The sequence below is a fragment of the Hippocampus bargibanti genome, linkage group LG05 (assembly GCF_051943395.1).
Source record: "Hippocampus bargibanti isolate YZ-2025 linkage group LG05, ASM5194339v1, whole genome shotgun sequence".
Lineage (NCBI taxonomy): Eukaryota > Metazoa > Chordata > Actinopteri > Syngnathiformes > Syngnathidae > Hippocampus > Hippocampus bargibanti.
The window spans coordinates 28,909,974-28,932,565 of record NC_142738.1 but is presented as its reverse complement, the minus strand read 5'-3'; the positions used below and the strand labels follow the sequence as shown (position 1 = coordinate 28,932,565).

The following is a 22,592-nucleotide window of genomic DNA, read 5'->3' as shown; positions in this document are numbered from 1 at the left end:
ATATACGACAAGAAAAATAGGGGCTACTCACTGACAAATGATGTATATTAAAGAATTGAAAATAAAATGTTCTGAAAATATGAAGAAGATAGAAGGTCCATTTATTTTACATCCTGACTTTTATCGCAATGAAAGCACTAAGCTTCTTGAAAGTGACCCCTGTTGTACTTTACAACAGGGGTCACTTTCAAGAAGACTAGCTATTTAAGATTCAAATTAACCCATTATTGTTGGACCAACTCAAAAACAATTTTACGGCTGCAACACATTCTTAAAAAGTTTGGACAGGTGGCAAAAAAGACTAAGAATGTTGGGAAAAGCTAATCAAATTCAAAATAGCTGAACAGGGCAACAGGGAAAACACGGGTGCCTTGATTGGTTTGAAAAGAGCTTCCCTGAATTATTAACTCATTTATAGGCTAGTTGTATTAAGTTCATCCTCTCTACTTGATGTCTAATTTAAAACAGATTCTTATCTTACAGACAGTGTATTGTCGGTGTTCAAATACTTGACATGTTTCGGCGTCAAGGCGGAAGTAGACGCCGAATATTTGAACACCGACAATACACTGTCTGTAAGATAAGAATCTATTTTAAATTACATTTATAGGCTATATGGGATGAGTTTTGCTCTGTGTGAATAACTGCGTGAGAAAATAGTCAAATGATTTAAGGACAACCGACAGTCCATAATATCTTGAAAAGTTTCAGAAAATCTGGAGAAATCACTGCAGGTAAGAATATTTGAATATTTGTGGTCTTCCATCCCTCATCTGCCATCACAAACTGACATCAACGTGAAAAGGATATCAACCCATGGGCACAGGAACATTTTGGGAAAAACCATCCATTTCCTAATCCGCTTTATCTTCACAAGTGTTGCGGGGTTTGCTGGAGCCTATCCCAGCTGTCTTCAGGGAGTAAGCGGGACACCCTGTACTGGTTACGAGCCAATCGCAGGGCACACAGACATCAATCAGTGCTGCCACTTTGAGGCAGAGATGCTAACCATTCATTAACCTGCCATGCATTCTTTTGGAATGTGGGAGAAAATTAAGAGTACCCAGAGAAAACCCACCCAAGAGAACAAGCAAACTCCACACAGAGAAGAAGCCGGGAGTGAACCCACAACCTCTGCGCTATGAGGTTGACGCGATATAGATGACCACTGGGCCGCCCTTCGGAAAACCAATTGTCAGTACGCTGTCGACTTTTCGAGCTCACTTGCCTGCAATCCAGGCCTGTCTCCCATTCAAAATTGGTGGCGAATTGTGAAACGTAAAATAAGATAAACGGTGACCTGTGACGACTGAAAAGCTGAATGGCAAAGAATTATTTGGTTTTATATCTTTTGGATTGGATTGGATTGGATTTGCCTTTATTAGTCTCTACTATTAGTTTTCTAGTATTGCATTTGAACTGTACACATCTTCTCTAGGAAGACATTCAATCTTTTGTGGTATGTTGGCGTTGAGCTTTTTCTCTCATGCAGCATGACTAATGCAAATGGGCATAAAAGAAGCAAAGCAAGTCCAATAATACAGCCTGTGTAGGTAGGTGACCAAATCAAAACTAGAGCATAACTTTGTCAGTTTTACTCAAGGGAACCATTCACATTAAGGCCACATGTGCAATACGTTTGGTGTCTTGTATACCAAAGCAATTTGATCCAAGACATCCTGCCGAAGTTGAGACCATTCAATCTGGAAATTGACCAAAAGCTTAAAGATCTTCTTTAGTCATCCTATGAAAGAAAAAAAAGTGTGCTTTTCAGTCCTTTTGTGTACAGCGGTTAATACAGTGGACATCTCATCATGATACCAGGCTGCAGTTGACACAGTGATGTTTAGTCTTTTTTTCTACATCCTTGTTTACATTTTGAGAAAGCTAGCCCCCGCCCCCAAAAAGCTTTATTTCTTATCTCATGATCGTTAACAGTTTTGGGTACAATATAAATGTTGACAGCATATGCCTGGCCCATTTGGAGATGAGTACTTAAATGTGGATGTTTCAATGGAAACACGCACATTTATATAGAGTACATTGTTCGCACAGTAAAATTATGGGTGGATGTTACTGTAGCTGTTGCTCTCACCCATTCATCGTCTTGCGGTCCCTCTCCTTCACCTCCCTGCTTCTGAGTGTCAGCTCCTCCAGATTTGTTGGCCATAATCTTGTCTGTCCACGATGCTCCAGTATTTTCGTCTCCAGCAAAATTACATTTGGACACAGTGCCAGCATCTATTTTAGCCAAGGAGACTGGAAACAGTAAGAAAGGGTTAAAAATTCCAGACTTCTCTTCATCCGAGTATCCAAAACATGTGGCGGCATATCTGATGATATAACCACAAAATCTAACATTAAACTGCGGCCTAGGGTGTCCTGGTTCCGAGTTCACAGATGGACTCCCTTATGTGTGAACATGATGTTCGTTATGGACAATCCATGACGAGCAAAGAAGTCCAATAACAAAACACCACTCGAGTTCTGATTGGGAAGGGGTGTTACTCTTAATCTCCACCTTCCAGGCCTCACTGTCATTGCCCATGTGAGCATTGAAGTTCCCCAACAATGTGAGGGAGTCCCCAGGGGACCACTCGACAGCACTGCCTCCAAAGGCTCAAAAAAGGGTGGGGTCTCCGGGTTGGTGTTTGGTGCATAGACACAAACAACAGTCATCTGAAGACGGAGGGAGAACAGTATGAACGCTAATTCAGGCACTGAACTGCGGGTCAATCAGTATGCTCACATTGATTTTGCGTCGCTCACTCTGGGCAACTCCAGAGTGGAATAGATACCAACCCCTCTCGCGATAACCGGTACAAGAACCCAGACCGTGTTCAAGTTCGACTATGTCCAGTCAGAAACTCTTGCTCCGCACATCAGCTTAGGCTCATTCCCTGCATGAGAGGTGACATTCCATCGACCGAGAGCTACCTTCTATACCCGCCGATTGGAAGGCCAAGTTTCCCACCTTTGGCTGCTGACCAGCTCACTTCACACCTGGCCCCTTTAGCCCCTCCCATATGTGGTCAGCCCGTGTGGAGGGGAACCTATATTGCCTCTTCGGGCAGGGTTTGGTCATCAGGTGCTCGCCAGCGATGCCCATCTCGGGGCCTAGCTCCAGACGGGGGAGCTCGCTGATGCAAGTTTGAACGAGTATTCTTCTTCTTCATAAGAGGTCTGTGAGCCATGTTTTGACTGGTGTTGCGCCCAGGATTCTGGTTGCCATGGATGACCTTGCCAGGGGCATGAACGCCCAAACAACTTAGCTCCTTGGATCATTGGGACACGCAAACTCCTCCACCTTGGTAAGGTGACAGCTCATGGAGAGGTCATGATGGGCATCTCTGAATGGAAATTAATTTCATAGTACACCAGGAGGACATTACCCATTGTAATCCATACAATGCCAAAGTGTGTGTGTTGTAAATATAACATGCAGACTGTTCAATGAAATAGGAGACGGTATAGCTTTTTTTATGTGTGCTTTTTCAGGGTTTCATGACCCATGAGTGTGTTCATTTTCATTTTTAATTAGTTGATTATTGTAGTTCTTTGGTTTATTTAGCAATATGCTCCTCAACTTCAAAAGATGGACAAATGATTTCCATGCAATCATCTTCGGCGAGTATTCTCTAACATTAAACGTGCCAATATAAAGTACAACTTTGTGTCTTATGAAAAAGGTGAATAAATGGTCACATCATGACCATACCGACTCACATATAAAGGGGCTATTTCCTCGAGTCTTCAGTCGAATGTCTGTGTCACTCTCAAGCTCCGTTTTCTCCATTTCGCATTCAGGATACCAGAAGGCCCATGTGCCGTCAGGTCTGTGCTTGTCTGTTACCTTCACCAGCTCGGCTTTACGTATCAGTGCTGAGAACTGCTCCTCTGACAGGATGTCTGACTCTCCTTTCACATCCAACTCTTTATAAAAATTGATAGAAATATATGCACACACATGTACACATAGAAGAAGTTAACTTGTTTTCCTGTTTTTAGTTGGAATCTCAGATGTTAGCTTCATTTACTTCTTTGATAACTAAAGACCTCGACCAGGGTATCTGCAGATACAGTATAAGGAATTCATGAAGACCTTTTTAAGGTGCACTCACATCATATTTAATACTTCACATTGACTGAATATATTGTTCTAGACCACTGGTGTCAAAGTCAAGGCCCGGGGGCCAAATCCGGCCCGCCACATCATTTTTTTTCGGCCCGCGAAAGCAAATCAAACTTGTGAAATTCCATGATACTTGCTAAGATCCTGACCAAAATGTCATATTTTTGGATGTAAACCACAATAACAGTCATTATTATTGACTTCAGATTTGAAAAGTAGTTATTCATTAATTGGTTGTGCGCTCTATATGTAATATGTGGAGGGGCTTAGACATTCTAATGGCCTGCCCAAATTCATAACGGCCCTCAAGAAGAAACCTTAACTATAATGTGGCCCGCGGCAAAAAATGACTTTGACACCCCTGTTCTAGACAAACCAAAAGGTCAGTTTGTAGGAGCAGCAGCTCAAGCAAAGAAATATGGACTTCATTTTTTGCCATCCGCAATTTTGAAGGGGGGATTACCATGTTAATCTGTGTTGCTTTTTTACTGTATTGCAATGTTTTCATTGTGTCTGTGACATTAAGACCTTTAAATAGTGGATTTAAATTTCCAATAAATGTTTTAGGGAAAATGATTTGGGAAAAATATACAGTTACAGTTTGTATTGACTTTTACAGGATACACGGTCACCCTGTCTACCTGTAATAGGTTTATGTTATCATACCACTTGTTCAGCTTGAGCTTCACACAAAAAATAGTTGTTTTTGTCACCACATGAATACTTCTCTTTAATACTACCATCACTACAGTACTACTAAAGAGTGTTGCTTTTTTGAGGGGGTTGGGGGGATCCTTTACGAAGGATAATTGTCGCTGCAACGTAATTCTGTCTCGTGCAAGCGTACACTCTTGTCTGGAAAGACCTGTTCAAAGGTTTCCAAGTTATCAGCTTGATTAAATTTTACATTATGGTGGATGTCCCTGCGACATCATTTTTGTGGCCTGCAAAGCCAATTATGTGTCACCATCCATGAATCGTGCTAAAATCTGTACAAGAATGCTGAATAGTCATGTGTACTTAATAATAACATTACTATTTGTCAATATTTTTTCATCCTTTTTACACTAATTAGAACAATAATTCAACAAATTATCACATTTTCTTTCTGATTTAAAACTAGTAAGCTATCATTTTGTTGTGCATATCGAGCAGTACAATCAGATCATTCAGCACTCACTCATTTGGTTTGATTGTAAGAACAGCTCATTGAGGGATGCTATAAGTAAAAAGTGGCCCATGAAAAACATGAGTTTGATATCCCTACTTTATGAAAAAATGCAAAATGATAATCAAACAAATGAAAAAAATAAAGGTGTAAATACTGATGAAGTAAAAAAAGTTAGACTTTACTTACTGTAAGAGGACATGAGAAAACCCGTGTTGACCTTTCTGGTGTCACTGAAGTTTGGTTCTATCTCCTTCCCACTAGGGTCATACTTTCTGCGATGGATGCGTCGAGGTTTGATGTAGAGCACATAGTAACGAACCTGCCAAATGAAAAAAAAATCTATCTATCTATCTATCTATCTATCTATCTATCTATCTATCTATCTATCTATCTATCTATCTATCTATCTATCTATCTATCTATCTATCTATCTATCTATCTATCTATCTATCTATCTATATATATATATATAGATATATATATATATACAGTAAAGTCTCGTTATATCGATATTCAAGGGAGTTCGCAAAAATATCGATATAACCGGGACTATCGATATATCCGACCCTGTTTGCATGTAATTTTCTCCGTGCGTGCATAGAAATAGTATCGATATAACCGGGACTATCGATATATCCGATATTGATATAACGAGACTTTACTGTATATATATATATATATATATATAAAAATCCTCGTCTCGCCCCTCATGGGTGGTGTCTGTCCCCCATTTTAGCTCGGGTCCTCTACCAGAGGCCAGGAAGCTTGAGGGTTCTGCGCAGTATCCGTGCTGTTCCCAGCACTGCGCTTTTCTGGACCGAGATATCCGATTTTGTTCCCGGGATCTGTTGCAACCACTCGTCGAGTTTGGGGGTCACTGCCCCGAGTGCTCCGACCACCACAGGCACGACTGTCACCTTTACCTTCCAGGCTCTCTCCAGCTCCTCTCTGAGCCCTTGGTATTTATCGATTTTCTCATGTTCCTTCTTTCTGATGTTTCCATCACTCGGGACCGCTACATCCACGACAATGGCTTTCCTTTCCCCTTTATCTATGACCACGATATCTGGTTGGTTCGCCAATACCATCTTGTCAGTCTGTATCTGGAAGTCCCACAGGATCTTTGCTCGGTCATTCTCTACTACTTTGGGAGGTGTTTCCCATTTTGACCTTGGGGTTTCCAGTCCATACTCCACACAGATGTTTCGATAGACTATGCCAGCCACCTGGTTATGGCGCTCCATGTAGGCTTTCCCTGCCAGCATTTTACACCCTGCAGTTATGTGTTGGATTGTCTCAGGTGCCACTTTGCACAACCTACGCCTTGGGTGTCTGGTGTGGTATATCCCTGCCTCTATGGCTCTGGTGTTCAGGGCCTGCTATTGAGCAGCCAGGATGAGTGCCTCTGTGCTATCCTTTAGGCCCATGATCCCATGATTGTCCCTCTTCCAGCACCTCATCCTCTGTTCCCCATTGTCTGAGACATTCTCTGAGTACATCATCCGTCGGAGCCTTCTCTTTGATGTATTCATGGAGCTTGGATGTTTCATCCTGGACAGTGGCTCTCAAACTCACTAGTCCCCGGCCTCCTTCCTTATGGCTTGTGTACAGTCTCAGGGTGCTGGACTTGGGATGGAACCCTCCATGCATGGTGAGGAGTTTTCGGGTCTTAACATCCGTGGTCTGAATCTCTTCCTTTGGCCAACTTATTATTCCTGCAGGGTATCTGATCACTGGCAGGGCATAGCTTATTTATTGTTTATTGCCCGGGTCTTGTTCTTGCCATTGAGCTGGCTTCTGAGGACTTGCCTCACCCGCTGGAGGTATTTGGTCGTAGCCGCTTTCCTTGTTGCTAGTTCGAGGTTGCCATTGTACATCTCTTTTCAATGTCTGCTATTGTTCCTTCAGGGAGTGAGACCCCTTCAGTGTGGACTACCATGCCCCTCTTAGTCACCATGCGACTACATTTCTCCAGCCCGAATGACATTCCGATATCACTGCTGTGGATCCTGGTTGTGTGGATCAGGGAGTCTATGTCCCTTTCGCTCTTAGCATACAGCTTTATGTCATCCATGTAGAGGAGGTGACTGATCGTAGCTCCATTTCTGAGGCGGTATCCATAGCCTGTCTTGGCGATTATCTGGCTGAGGGGGTTCAGTCCTATGCAGAACAGCAGTGGGGAGAGTGCATCACCTTGGTATATGCCATATTTGATGGACACTTGCGTTAGTGGCTTGCCATTGGCTTCAATTGTGGTTTTCCACATCCTCATCGAGTTTGCAACGAAGGCTCTCAGGGTCCTGTTGACCTTATACAACTCCAAGCATTCAGTGATCCATGTGTGTGGCATTGAGTCATATGCTTTCTTGTAATTAATCCAGGCTGTGCACAGGTTGGTATGTCGGGACCTGCAGTCTTGTGCGACTGTTCTGTCAATCAGCAGCCGATGTTTGGCACCTCTAGTACCTCCCTTTCTGTGCTTTGCTCATGTATTGATCCATGTGTCCACTTATCTTAGCCGCAATGATGCCTGACATGAGCTTCCATGTTGTGGAGAGACAGGTTATTGGCCGATAGTTGGAAGGAACTGCACCCTTTGAGGAATCCTTCATGATTAGGATTGTTCGCCCTTCGGTTAGCCATCCTGGGTGAGTTCCATCCATCAGCAACTGGTTCATTTGTGCTGCTAGGCGCTCGTGGAGAGCTGTGAGTTTCTTTAGCCAGTAGGTGTGGACCATATCCGGGCCTGGTGCCGTCCAGTTTTTCATACCTGAGACTCTTTCTTGTATATCTGCCGCTGTGATGGTAACTGGGTTCTGTTCAGGGAGGTTGCTGTGCTCCTCTTTCAGAGGAGCCAGCCATTGTGCACTGCTGTTATGTGCGAACCTCCTTCTCTCATATGCCCTTCCAGTATCTTGGAGGGTCTGCTCTGCTGTTAGAACCCTGCCACTGAGCGTACACTTTCGCAGGTTGTGTTACGAACAGCCTGTTTATTCTTCTGGCCTCATTCTCTTTCGTGTACCTCTTTAGGCGACTGGACAAGGCCTGGAGCCTTTGTTTGGCAGTTTCGAGTGCTTCAGGTATGGTTATCTGCATGTACCTCTTGGGTATTGGCCTTTTATTCACACCTATCTGGGTCTCCGTCAATTGACTCACATCTTTCCGAGCCGCCTTGATCTTAGCCTCCAACCGTCTTTTCCATGGTGGGTAATGGTTGCTCTCATTGTAGCCAAGCATCTCTAGGATCACTGATGCTGAGGCGTATATCAGCTCATTGGTTTCCGTGATCGTTCCGGTCGGGAACGTTCTCAGTGCTGCATTCACAGTTTCCATGAGACTTTCAGGTGGTACTTCCCATAGCCGTTGTAATCGGTTTCTTAGTTGCCCAGTTTTCATTTCATTTTCATTCTTCCTTATCTCTCAGGTCAGTTGCTGCTTCACTCAGCATTTCATTCATTGGGGTTCCCAATCTCATCATTCATTGGGGCTTGCCTCCCAATCTCTGGTTGAACTTCTTCCTCTGATGTGGCAGCCTGGGGCCCTTCAACTCGGAATTTGTGTTGTACCTCATCAATCTCAAGTTGTGATAGCAATTGCCGTTTGTGGATATTGGAACACTGAGCTACTAGTTGTTTCGTGGTCAACCGTGACTGTGGGTTTCGAAGTAACCATTCAGCCCCCATTCTCCGCATGTAACCCCTCTGACTAGGGTTGCTTGAGTAGTAGCATTACAGCAGAGCCATGGCCGGGCGCCGGCATGTCATTCCATTTATTGTCTCTCATCATTGTATGAGGTCGGCATTAGCGTGAAGGGTCTTGCCCAAGGACCCACACTGGATGATGTATTTGTGCTCATTTTCTCTGCCCCTAGTGGGATTTGAACCCTCGTCTCCCATATGCCAAACCGATGCCTTATCAACTGAGCTATCCAGCCGCTATATATATATATATACAGTAAAGTCTCGTTATATCGATATCGGTTATATCGGTAGTACCGCTTATTACGATACTATTTTCATTTCCCTTGCACATTTCTAGTCTTTTTATGTATAATTAGTACCGTTTAGTATGATACCCGGTTATTACGAGAATCCGGTTATTACGGTGCTCCTTTTCATCCCCCGCCGGCCATTTTTGTTGTTTATATCGATATATCCGTCGCGCCATTGGTCAACTTGGTCACGTGTCTTGTTACGTGAGCCGCCATCGGTCGCGCCATTGGTCGACTTGGTCACATGAGCCGCCATCGGTCGCGCTATTGGTCGACTTGGCCGTGTGACTTTGTCACGTGACACGCCATCGGTCGCGCCATTGGTCAACTTGGTCACGTGTCTTGGTTACGTGTCACGCCATCAGTCGCGCCATTGGTCGACTTGGTCAGGTGACTTGGTTACGTGCCCAGCACCCGTGTAGCAGAGCCATTTTCATTTTCAGACGCTAGCTCGTGTGTAGCAGACGAGATTGAAGTGTTTGTGTTAAAAGGTAAAAATGGGAAGCAGAAGAAGATTGATGACTTTTTTAAATTGTATACATAATACAGTAAGATGTAAGCGTTGCAGTTTCCCTGTTGTGTTATGTACATGCCCACTGTACTGTATATGAATGCAATCGTTTTTTGCAACAATGTTTCTTGTTTTGTCTGCTGAAGCGCGATGATTTTGAAAATTATTAACATTCCATACTGTGTATTAAAGGACAGCCGATGTCACTTTTTATTCAAATGCAAATAAAAATGACTTCACGCCAAGACGTCTTGCATTGCTTGTGAATCCAAACAATGGCTTCAGATTCGGATAATATGCTTTCTTGTTACACATCCAGTTATGAATATGTTTCAAATACACTTTCGTTCTGAAGATTAAAGCATACATGTTTACAATCATTAAAGAATTATATGTGCCATTTTGAGGCAACATTGGGTGAACATCTCTCACCCAAAAAAAAGGGAGCTAATGGCCAGCTCCGTTTCTTATATGGCGCTTGGCTGCCCTCTTTTGGCGGCTTTTGTTTAATGCAGTTCGGCGCAGGATCGGATATATCGATAGTCCCGGTTATATCGATATTTTTTCGGACTCCCTTGAATATCGATATAACGAGACTTTACTGTGTATATATATATAATATATATACATATATACAGTAAAGTCTCGTTATATCGATATCGGATATATCGATAGTTCCGGTTATACCGATACTATTTCTATGCACGCACGGAGAAAATTACATGCAAACAGGGTCGGATATATCGATAGTCCCGGTTATATCGATATTTTTTCGGACTCCCTTGAATATCGATATAACGAGACTTTACTGTATATATATATATATATATATATATATATATATATATATATATATATATATATATATATATATATATATATTATATATATATAATATATATATATATATATTATATATATATATACATACAGTAAAGTCTCGTTATATATATATATATATATATATACATATATATATATATATATATATATATATACAGTAAAGTCTTGTTATATATATATATATATATATATATATATAGTAAAGTCTCGTTATATCGATATTCAAGGGAGTCCGAAAAAATATCGATATAACCGGGACTATCGATATATCCGACCCTGTTTGCATGTAATTTTCTCCGTGCGTGCATAGAAATAGTATCGATATAACCGGAACTATCGATATATCCGATATCGATATAACGAGACTTTACTGTATATATGTATATATATAATGTCATACTGTATAATTTTGACCAATTCAATTGGCAATATCATGACGCAATTTTTTGGGGGGAAGAGAAAACATGTGTAATCTGTAAACTTCAGTTTGCAAAAAACATTTGAGAAGTCAACAATTAATTAATTTCAAATGTGGGGGTAATTTCCACCCAATGTGCTTTCTTTTAACTATTAGCTTTGCATACACATTTTTTGTGTCTTATTTGCAAAAAGAAACTTCCAATTTCTGGATTGTGATCTTAAGTCTCCATCCAGTACCTTCTGATTGTTGACATCGGTCAATGCATGTCTTGAAACATCAACAAGCCTTCCTTCAAGAATAACTCCGGCACCACTGTAACAATAAAGACAACAACAAAGCAGTAGTTCTCAATCAGTGCTTCTTAAACTGGGTACAATTGAAACCTTGGGGTTCAGTGAGTCGGTCTCAGGGGCTCGGTGATCTGGCGCAGAGGTTCACCCCTCAGTCTAGGCTGCAGTTAGTGCGCACAGTCATTGAAAGTACTGTATTTTGAGTTCATGCACTGTGTTGGTTTTGTTATTTGAACAAAGTGATACAGTAAAGTCTCGTTATATCGATATTCAAGGGAGTCCGAAAAAATATCGATATAACCGGGACTATCGATATATCCGACCCTGTTTGCATGTAATTTTCTCCGTGCGTGCATAGAAATAGTATCGATATAACCGGGACTATCGATATATCCGATATCGATATAACGAGACTTTACTGTATTAATGCACAATTCATTTCATGCACCATTAAAAAAAATCCGATTTTATTTTTTATTAAAGAAGGGTTCGGTGAATGAGCATATGAAACTGGTGGGGTTCGGTGCCCCCAACAAGATTAAAAACCACTGTTCTAGATAAACACAATAAAAAATGCATGTTGAATAAATTGTGATGCAATGCAAGAATAAAAACATAAGAGCAACAGTTTATATAACAAATTTCCCAATTGTGGGACGAATAAAGGTTTTCTGATTCTGATATAAGAATACACTTCCTTAAAGTCACATTTGGGTGCTTAAACTTCCTGGTTTTGCAAAATAACTTAAAATAATGAGGTCTCCCCCTTTTAGTCAAAAGCGAACAGCGCTGTATAGAAAAGATGTACAGTACGGCACGCACAGACAAGGTAGTGCTATACAAGCATGACCCCTATAGGCCGCGAACACGACAGTCATCTGAATATCTAAAACTCTTCTGGGCTTTCTCTTGTGTGCAAATAAATGTTTTGTGTTTTTCACTCCAAAGATACGAACACTTGTTTCCATCAGACTGAAACGTTATTACGGAAGGAACATTAAATCAGAAGAAGGAAAACACACGATTATATTCGTCGTCGGAATAGTTGTTCACACGAGTCCGCTCATACCTGCATAATGGGACAGTACTGTAAATGGATTTAATGAATTCATTGGATACAACAATTTTTAACCAACCTTTCATAGGATCCAGGTGGCCACACATGGTCATATTTTTCCTTGTTCACTGGTTTGTTTTTTAAAGATATGTCATGGTATATTCGGCTCATTTTTTCACAAATTATAAGAACTCCAAACAATGCTGTCGGTGTTTTCCCGAAACTGACATTTCCGCTTCCGTCCACGTGACCGGGATGCTTGCGATGCATTCCCCGAACGTGGGAAGTCCGATAGCCGATTTCCGACGAGGAAAGGTCACTGCGTACGCCCTTTGAATTTGGAGGTCCAAATTTTTTTTAATTGTTTTTTTTTATTCAAATGGCATGCAAACATACAAAGTAATAGAATCAAACAAACAACACTGCAAACAAAACACAACAAAAGTAAACGAAACCATTGGTTTTGAATAGCTCGTGGAGCTTCTAGAAGTAAATCAGAGGTGTGTCTCAGCAAATCTTTCTGCATACTTAATATTTTGTAAATAGTTGGCAACATACATTAGGTGACATAATCGCGTAAGAGACAGTACCTGATCGCACAGGAAATAAAAAGAGTTCCTGACACAATCATTATACAAAAAGGAAAAAGAGAAGAAAAAATAGAAGAAGAGAGAGAGAGAGAGAGAGAGTGGGCGTCCCCAGGGGTTTTAACATTTCTTTGAGTCTGCACAACATAGTGAAATTGACAAAAGAGGGGGGAACACCAGATGAATCGGCAAGCACATCATCCTATGCCATATTTCATCAACAAATCATGTGTTTTGATAGCGTTTAGGTCGGCAGATGGTTGAATTGTTTTCTGATATAGTTTCATTTCATTTTGAAATATTACAAATAGGGGTTTCCTCTCACAAAATTTAGATTTATGAATATGTGTTTGGCAAGAAAAACTAATAAATTAATAATAAAATATTTATCGTTGGTCTTGTTGTAATATCCAAACAGCATGTCCTTGTAACGAAATATGAATGGAGAAGTGATTTTACATTGAACATATTTGACAAAGTGTTTCCAGAAGCGACTAGTTTCGGCACCATCCCAGAAGAGGTGAGTTGCAGTTTCAGGCTCAGCTTCACAAAATGTACAAGATATCAAGTCAAAAAGTCAAAGTCAAAGTCAAAGTCAGCTTTATTGTCAAATATGCTAATATGCATGACATACAGCACAGATGAAATTACTGTCCTCTCGGACCCAGCAAGATATATCCTGTAAGGACCGTATCTTATGTTTAACAGGATAGCAACGGTGCAAAAGTTTGTAGGTTATTTCTCTTTGTTTGTTTGTTTGTGATGAAAAATTTATATGGGAGGGTCCAGACCTTGTTCTTCTCCAGTGATGAACAATGTAGGGAACCGTCACAAAATATTTTTGAAACAAATGTCTAATTGCACGGTTCCGATTTCGAGCAATTGATGAGAAACAGTTTCCACAGGGCGGTTTCTGTCACTGGAATTGGCGGCGGTCTGTCAGTAGCGTAGTGACCTTTGAACAGGCTTATGATACCACTTGGGATGGCATCCATAATGATGGCGAAGTCCTTAGGGGTCACAGGGATTTGATGCGTATTGAGAAACTCAGCATAGTTCATTAAATCATTGTTTTAAAAAGTTGCTTTACATAAATGATAACCAAGTCATTCCATCTCGACAAAAACAGTGATTTGTTTTAGTGCAAAATATGACAGTTATTCCAGATCATACATGAATGTGGAGAGAAAGAATGCTTATACATTAAGCACCAGGCTAATAAATCTTGTTTATAGAATTTTGATAGGTTAACAGGCAATTTTTCAACCTTATAATTACATTTCAGCAAGAAAGACAGACCACCAAGTCGGGAAAACATGGATTTTGGAATGAAATTCCAGATTGCATTAGGGCTACACAGATAATTACGCAGCCAGTTAATCTTAAAAGTATAGTTTAGAGAAGTAAAGTCCAAAAAAATTAGGCCTCCTTCTTTTAGCGTCCTGGATATGACAGAGTTTCTTATATAATTACTTTTAATTTTCCATACAAAGTTATACATTATTTTGTCCATTGTCTTATATGTACTTGGATCCACATTTAAAGCCATTGTAGGATATACAAACTGAGAGATTCCCTCACTTTTTGCGAGCAGTATTCTTCCGTTTAGTGATAGATCCCTTTAGTATTCTTCCGTTTAGTGATAGATCCCCAGTGATTAAAGCGCTTCTTGGTTTTATCAATTATTGAATTGAGGTTCAGATGACAACGCTCTTCGTCTTCTTTGGCAATGACAATACCTAGGTACGTCACTTGATTTTTTACAGGTATGTTGTATAGCATTGACTCATTACATGACTTCACAGCTAACAACTCACATTTATTTATATTTAGCGAGAGACCTGACACTTAGGAAAATTGTTTAACCAGAGCTATGGCCTTTGGAATTTGCTCAGAATTTTTCAGGAAGAGTGTGGTGTCATCTGCCACATGGCCTGCCTGCTACTTCAAAACCTTGGACCTCACTTTCAGTGACCAACAGTGATAAGATTTGTGCTGAAAGTAAGAATAGGGAGAAATGGGACAACCTTGACGGATGCCACGGGAGACGTTGAAGCGAGGGGACGTACCATATTTAAGCAGTATTGAGGAGTTGCAGTTGGTGTACAGTGTGTTAACAGCCTGAGTAAAGTAGCTTCCAAAACCAAACTTATTAAGTGATTGAAAAATAAAATGGTGCTCCAAAGTGTCAAAAGCTTTGTAAAAATCGAGAAATAAAACAAAACTATTGTGGTTAATAAGTTCCTGATAATCAAGAATATCCAATACAAGACGAACATTATTGGCAATGTGTCTTTTATTCAAGAAGCCTGACTGTGTTTCACTAATTATATGCGGTAAGGATTTTCTAATTCGGTTTGCAAGGATGGAGGCTAAAACTTTATAGTCTGTATTTAGTATGCAGATAGGGCGCCAGTTTTCAAGAGATGATGTGTCTTTTTTTCGGTTTTGGAGAGATATAAGACCTTGAGAGAGTGAACAGGGGAGGGAGCCTTTTGAGATGCTTTCAGAAAAAAACATTGAGCAGGAAAGGCCAAAGGGTCAGAAAAAGTTTTCTACAATTCTGAAGTAAGCCCATCATTTCCAGAAGATTTATTCATCTTGAGCTGCTTAATTGCATCCTGCACTTCAATTAGATTGATTGGTTGATCACATCGTTTTTTCTCATAAATATTAATAGTTTTATTGGACGTAATGGATTCTAAAATTGACACTGGCTCTGCTTGCATATGGTTAGAAGTGTATAGGTTACCATAGAATTTCGAGCAGAAAGAGGAGATTTTGTGGTAGTCTGAAACAATTTTGTTATCATTTTTAATGTGTCAATGGTTTGTATTTTAGATTTAGATTTTTCCAAGTGAAAGAAGTACGATGAGTATTTTTCCCCTTCTTCCAGCCAACGCCTCCTGGATCTGATAAATGCACCCTCTGCTTTTCGTCTAAATATACCATCAAGTTTATTTTGGTAGTCTGCTAACTTGGCGTGATCATCCTCAGATAGGGTTGCTGATTGACTGGAAAGAGAGATTATTTGAGCACATAAATCATCCTTCTGTGTTTCGCTAAATTGCTGCTATATTTACCGATTTATTAACCTGTTTATATTTTTCTTTACCTCATCATGGGCTAACAAACTATTGTTCAGCTTCCAACATAAAGCCTTAGGAATAATCATAACTGGTGTCAAGGTTACATTAAGTGTGATTAATTTATGATCAGACAGTGGTGCTGGGTGGTAGTCTACTTCAACGAGGTCCGCAGAGACTGTTTTACTGAACATGTATGTGGTCATCGAACCAACTTCAATGTGACGTCATGACGATGGTGACGTAATGTAAAGTCAGACAGTGAATGTGAAAACAATATTTATAAGAAACTGACATATTTGCCCACCAATTTTCCGCAATGATTATCTTGAACCAGCTCTTGTGTCCCTGTGGGGGTGGGGGTGGAATCAACACATTTGACTTCAGGCTAAGGCAGACCGAACCATGAAATCATCGCCTAAGTCCCAAATTTGTCTTCAATTTGATCCGAGATCGCTGTTTTGTGCTGAGTGGGGAGTCACGTTTAACCCTCAATGAGGTGTGGCCTGACAGACAGAAAAAAAAATCTGGCAAAACCTCTCACCCAGGGTCAATTGGGGTACGGTCCATCACACCTTTGACGGAAAATGTATAGATGCAAGAAACGACTAACATAAGTAATAAAAGCAAACGATGCTGAGTTCTATCAACTGGTGCAAGATGAGTTCCATGGACACAGTCTTGAATCGAATGAGGTTTCCCCATTCATATAACTTTATCTCCAGTGACGGAATAGCGGGATAGTTGGATGTTGAGCCAAATGTTTCGCCGTTGAGTCCATTCCCCTGGAGCCTCGACTTCATACAGACGGTCTCTGTAGCCTTCATTCAGTTGCAGAAACCGCCTACACACTTAAAACAGAAACATTTTATCACATAATGCAAAAAAAAAAAGAATGCCTTTTTTTCCAAACAAATGCAAAACCCATGTTTCGCAATTGATGCAATAACAGCAGTTTGTTAGTGCATTCTGTCATGAGTTCAAGAATTTGATCAGGCAACACAGAGGATGAAGAAAACGTAGCGGTATTATATCAGGTTATGAAAATAGATTCCTGTACATTACATATTGATTCACTGTGTGAAGCCTGTGACTGTATTTAAAGGACAACCGATGCCTTCGGACAAGTTGTGTCCATAATTTGTAAAATCACTTTAAAAAAAGATTCCATGTTTTCAGACTCGCGCTGAATATTCAGGAATTCTTGTTTTCGAGTTGATGACTATGCCTGATGTGACGTCACGTTTGGAACGCCCCTGACCGAGAAAGCGACACACAACGCATTTTGTGTACTCGGTTTCATCCGAAAACTTCGTGTTGATGGCGAAATTAAAAGGAAAAAACATAAATAATGTGATGGTGAATTGTTGTGTGTTGCACCAAGACTACTATTTGATACTAGTTGACACGAATTCCCAGCAGACAGATCAGCCCATTTCCAACGGAGCTTGGGCGCCATCTTGTGCATTTTATGGGCGCTACATTGGAATCCAGACACCTCAAAATGAGACGGAAGGACTTCTTTAATCGATTGCAAACATTTATGCTTTCCTCTTCAGAACTCTTTGAATCATATTCATAACTGGATGAGTAACAAGAAGGCATTTTCTCCGAATCTGAAGCCATTGTTTTGATTCTCGAGCAAGGCAAGATGTCCTGGCGTGACGTCATGAACAAGGGGGCGGGACCTTCTGAAACTGAAACTTTGAGGTAATTTTGAAGTAGTTTTAGGACACTAAGTCATTTTTATTGGTGTTTTGCATTTGACTAAAAATATCAGACTGTGTGTTTTGGGTATTTTAGATGCTATAAAACTTTTTCTGATGTCAGTTAGGAAACAAAAGAAATGGTGTCGGTTGTCCTTTAAGAGTCAGAGTTTGCTCCTGATTGTTATCGTTTGCTTGTTTTGATGACATCTCGTGTTAGCAAAGGTTGCGATTACACCTCTTCATTAAAAAAAATATATTTCTACATTTTCTACACCAGGTGTGGTGTTTGAATAGAATTTGAGGTAAAATGTAAAGAATCATTCATTTCTATACATTCTTATGACACTGTAGACCTCAAACAGGCAACTCGCTAATACACACTAATGGGAGATGCATGATTTGGGTCTTCCTGGCAGAAGAGAAAACTGAGACAGATAGCGCATGGACACGTTGAGGTAATCTATAGAAGCATGATTTACACAGAGGTCAACAAGATGCTGAAAGGAGCATTCTTTGAACAATCACTGTAAACATTTGTTGTAGAGTTGGTCTTGTTCATGCAAAAATATCAAATAATCTAGGTTAATCCAGTGTTTTTTTTTTAGATTTTATGTAATAATTTGACGTCTAACATGAATCATGTTTGTATCGGTCTATGTTGTTTCATGCGTTGCCACCGGAAGACATTGAAATGAAAAACAAACATCATTGTTTCATGTCACTGAAATTCCCGCGAGTCAACCATAAAAATAAATTATAGTTAAAATAATCTTATTTTATTTGTATACTGCTGACATTTAAAGCTTTATATGTAAATATCGCTTATATTAATGGAATATTGAAAACTGATCCAACCTGAAACCATGTTGGGTGAAAGAGGCACACTAATTCCCAGCACTTGCTCGCTGGGGAAGGACGAGCAGAAGTCACTCAGCATCTGAAGTCCCAGTCCACTTTTCCTCCAACTTGGCCTAACCAGCACGGTGTCCAGAACAGGCATCAGGTAGCACCGGCTGCTCCAGCTGTCACACAGACTGCCTGAAACACCACACAGATGGGAGTCAAGTACTGTATGTACCACATGAACGAAACTCTAGTGTATGTTGATTGCTGTGAATTGTGAATTTCTCCACTGTGAGACTCATAAAGTTTATATTATCTTAAAATAACATGCATGTATGTCCCATATTTTTCAGGTTTTAAATCGTTCCACAGTATACATTGCATTTGAGGTGGATGGAGTGGGGTTAATACGGAAAAAAAAAGAAACAGAAAAAAAGTCAGAGTGAATTTCTTGATAGCAGCAAATAAGCGCCGTATTGTGGCTAAAGTTGAATCCTGGTTAGCTATTGCGCCTTTTGGTGCTGTAAATCCTTGTGCCGTATAGAAGTCGTATTATAAACAAGCGATATGTCACACATAAATTGCAATGACAACTGCTGCAACACTATTACTAATTTACTTTGGATCTTGCCAAATACTTTTTGTGTGAGATGTCTGTTCCAAAATAAATTGGAAACAAACAGGCAACTGGAGCATCTGTTAGTAACATACACATTAAGAAAGAAACTTTCAATTCTTCAGTTCCAACTAGAGCCATTTTACTTTTCAAACGCTGCCTTCTGATCCTCAGCTCCTCTATAAGGTACTCCATCCGCACCAACGCAGAGTCCATCAGGACTGACATTCCCGCTGAACAATACGGGGTCGTCGCAAAAAGGGTGCCCATTAAAGCGCAAAGAAAAAAAAAAACAAGTGCCTTGTGGATTAGTTTACATGTTAACTGTTTTGTTAATCGCTTTGTTACAGCTTCAGCTGTTGTGAAAGCACCAGTGACGTGCAGTCAGGGGAGGCAGGTAAGGCCGTGCCTCACCTGTCATCATGGAAATATCGAATGAAAAAATAAATTACAGTTATATTTATTTAGTGATTTGTACTTTAAAGTTATTTTCCGTTTAACTTCACCATTTTGGGATTTTTTTTTCAAAATCGCTGAATTTTCACATTTACCTTTCAAATACTAAGTAGAAACGAGCGGTGAGGCAGCAGGTGGCTTAGCCTCATCATGGATTGCGCAATGACTGTGCTGACTGTGCTAGCTTGCTCTGCAGTGAGACCGCATTGCTGTACCTCTGCATATCGCTATTAAAGTTGTTAAAATACTTTTAGTATATGAACTAAATTTCTACAGTTTAGTTGGTGTATATAATGTAGAGTCACTTTACATTATAAACACTGTACTACAATGTTTATTGTATTTTATTTTAATCAAAACAGTGTTCATAGGTGATGCACACAGTTCTCCTGCCTCATAACAGGGGCGCTGATGATTACAGATTCTTCTTGCACCTCCTCAGCTGCAGAATAACAGAATTAGTGAGAGCAAGTTACAGTAAACAGTTAGTAAGTTAAGTGCAACCATCCAGTCATTTTTTTCGTGTTGCTTGGCCTTATTTTCAGAATGGAGGATTACATATCTAAATTGAAAGAAATAGAGACTTTTAAAACTGAAGAAAGATAAGGAAGGCTTCTACAAAGAAGGTATAGATGCCTTTCGTCAGAAGGAGCGGCGCATGGACTTAATTTATAAGTAGAGGTAACACGATGATCATGTTTTTTTTAATTATTTTTTTCTATGCTACATTTTATATAAAGAATGCTGACATGACATCTTAAACAAAACACGTTAACTGTTGCCAATCAAATGGTGAACAAGCTACTCTGTAGAGTTCATGTTTGTAAATCTGACTGTGATGACGTCAGTGCCTCACCAGACATGAACCTCACCGCACGTCACTGGAAAGCGCTATATGTAAATCACGATGCACTATGCAAACAAGCAACAGTCAAACTGTGCCAACTTTTCCCTCGATAGCAAGACACCTTTGCGTTTCACTGTGTAGAAGGCAACTGCTTGACCATCTCGCCACAGCAATTTAGCACTCTCGGTGCGGGGGTGCAGGGTGAACAGTTTTTCCTCTTGTGAATGCCTCTCCACCACCTGATTTAGCAGGAACATAATGAGCCTCTCCATGAGGGACTGGACCTGAGGAAAGTGTGTTGTCGAATGGTTAAAATGTGCTTCGTTTGTTGGTGTTCAAGTATTTTGGATGTTGGAATCAGACATCAGTTTTGAAGCTAATATTGATATACAAACTCAGCTCACTCAATTATGAAACAATCTCAGGGTGTGATAATTTGACTGCAGTCATCAATTGATCCATGAAGTTTGCTGGCCTATCTTTTGAGACACAAAAACATTGACTATCTTCAAGTATTTCCTCATTCTTAAATTTTTCCTCTCCCCCCCAAAAAATTGGTTGAGTTTTCTATATATAAGTTTTATGCATCCATCCATCCATCCATCCATCCATCCATCCATCCATCCACACCCACACACACGGAATATAACATTTTTAAAAAGGGGGAAACTGGGATTACCGGAAGCAAGTCAGTTCTTGATTTGCAGGATGTCCGTATAACATCATTCACAGACCACCAACTTCCATGCAAGTATAAGGCCACGACTAGAAAACAAGGGGAGAGCAGGGAGAGTCAGAAGGCACACATCTGCATGTTTTTTTTTTTCAAGTTTACATGCCGGTGCCAAAATGTGTCATCACAACCTTGAGCTGGATCATCAGGTGGGTGAAGTGCCAATAACGGTGTCTGAGCTTGGTCATCCTCAAATAGCTGCAACCATTTGATGTTATTTGCTGTTATTTCCAACTAATTGGACATACAGGGTATACATTCATTGAAACCACGGACGGGAACAGCATAATATAATGACAACATAATTGTGATCAGGGACCTCCAGACCTTAGAAGTTTTGGATGATTCAAACCAGTCATTATCTTTCGGACTGGACTTTAGCGACAAAAGATACTGTTCAGATGCTGACCTCAGGTCAGTTTCGTCCACGTTTGGCAGGTCTACGGGAAACATGTTCCTGCACAAAACTTTTCTCGTTCGAGTACACGTTGAAAACAACAAACAGTGCATGCAAAACGTGAGTTTCGAAGAATCGACAGACCAACTAACCACCCAACCATTTAATTCTAAAACGTTCGTTCAGACCGCCATAATAAACAGTATAAAAGCCACAGGGAAACATTTGAATCAGAAATGTGAACTTTCAAGTCTTTGCGCATTCGATCATTAGCACAATCATAAACTTTGTGTAAAGTTTGTATCGTAAACGTAGCAACGCTGAAACATAAAAAAATCTTTGAAACATCCAATCAGCAAGAATGCTGTAACCTACTTTCCGACAGGTTGAGTTGTGATAAGAAAGAAGGATTGTCATGGTAATCTTTTAAACAGAAAGACGTTTGGTTTAACTATCCTGCGCTTCCTTGACACAGAGCACACCTGACGGCGTTGAACTGACTTGCAGCGTCACTTTTCGCGAGAAAGTAGTCACTACACCACGTCGTAAAAAAAAGCATCTAGTTTCAGACACGAGCAGTACAACTCTCTAAATTAAAATATATTGTAAAGAAAATTGATTGTATATAAATCTGTTTTTTTCTCGCTTAAAAGTGATTGTGTGTAAATCTGTTTTTCCGTATTTATTATTTTTAACTGTCACTTGTTTCTTTTCCGGAATGAAGGCCTAGGGGATACCTGGGTCGGTCCAAAGGCGTCTCAGGCAGGTAGCACTGTGAACGACGAGGAAAAGACGACACGAGACAACCGTGTTAATCAGCTTCACACAGCGGCATTTATGACTAACTGCGCATGCGTTAGGCTCAGCTCACGCATGCATCGTCTTCCTCTGTTCCATTCACT

At 40.3% G+C, this 22,592-nt stretch overlaps 2 protein-coding genes across 4 annotated transcripts; both read right to left on the bottom strand.

Moving 5' to 3' along the window:
• Nucleotides 1–1,356: 1,356 nt before the first annotated feature.
• arpin (actin related protein 2/3 complex inhibitor) lies at nt 1,357–12,632 on the bottom strand. Its single transcript, XM_088997621.1, has 6 exons — nt 12,496–12,632; nt 11,306–11,381; nt 5,490–5,622; nt 3,727–3,933; nt 2,096–2,259; nt 1,357–1,744 (listed from the first exon to the last, which is right to left on the bottom strand). The coding sequence occupies exons 1-6, from the start codon at nt 12,585–12,587 to the stop codon at nt 1,736–1,738; spliced, it is 681 nt and encodes a 226-aa protein (XP_088853747.1). The 5' UTR covers nt 12,588–12,632; the 3' UTR covers nt 1,357–1,735.
• A 954-nt stretch (nt 12,633–13,586) lies between these two features.
• fam169b (family with sequence similarity 169 member B) lies at nt 13,587–22,494 on the bottom strand. Of its 3 annotated transcripts, XM_088997615.1 has the most exons (7): nt 22,428–22,494; nt 21,621–21,750; nt 21,425–21,527; nt 21,240–21,325; nt 20,682–20,844; nt 18,654–18,836; nt 13,587–16,940 (listed from the first exon to the last, which is right to left on the bottom strand). In XM_088997615.1, exons 2-7 carry the CDS (start codon nt 21,744–21,746, stop codon nt 16,795–16,797), a joined length of 807 nt encoding a protein of 268 aa, XP_088853741.1. In that variant the 5' UTR covers nt 21,747–21,750; nt 22,428–22,494; the 3' UTR covers nt 13,587–16,794. The 3 variants fall into 3 exon arrangements, with proteins under 3 accessions (XP_088853741.1, XP_088853742.1, XP_088853743.1); XM_088997616.1 differs by lacking the exons at nt 21,621–21,750; nt 22,428–22,494 and adding an exon at nt 22,066–22,399 and having other exon boundaries at nt 21,425–21,491; XM_088997617.1 differs by lacking the exon at nt 22,428–22,494 and having other exon boundaries at nt 21,621–21,761.
• Between the last annotated feature and the right edge of the window lie 98 nt (nt 22,495–22,592).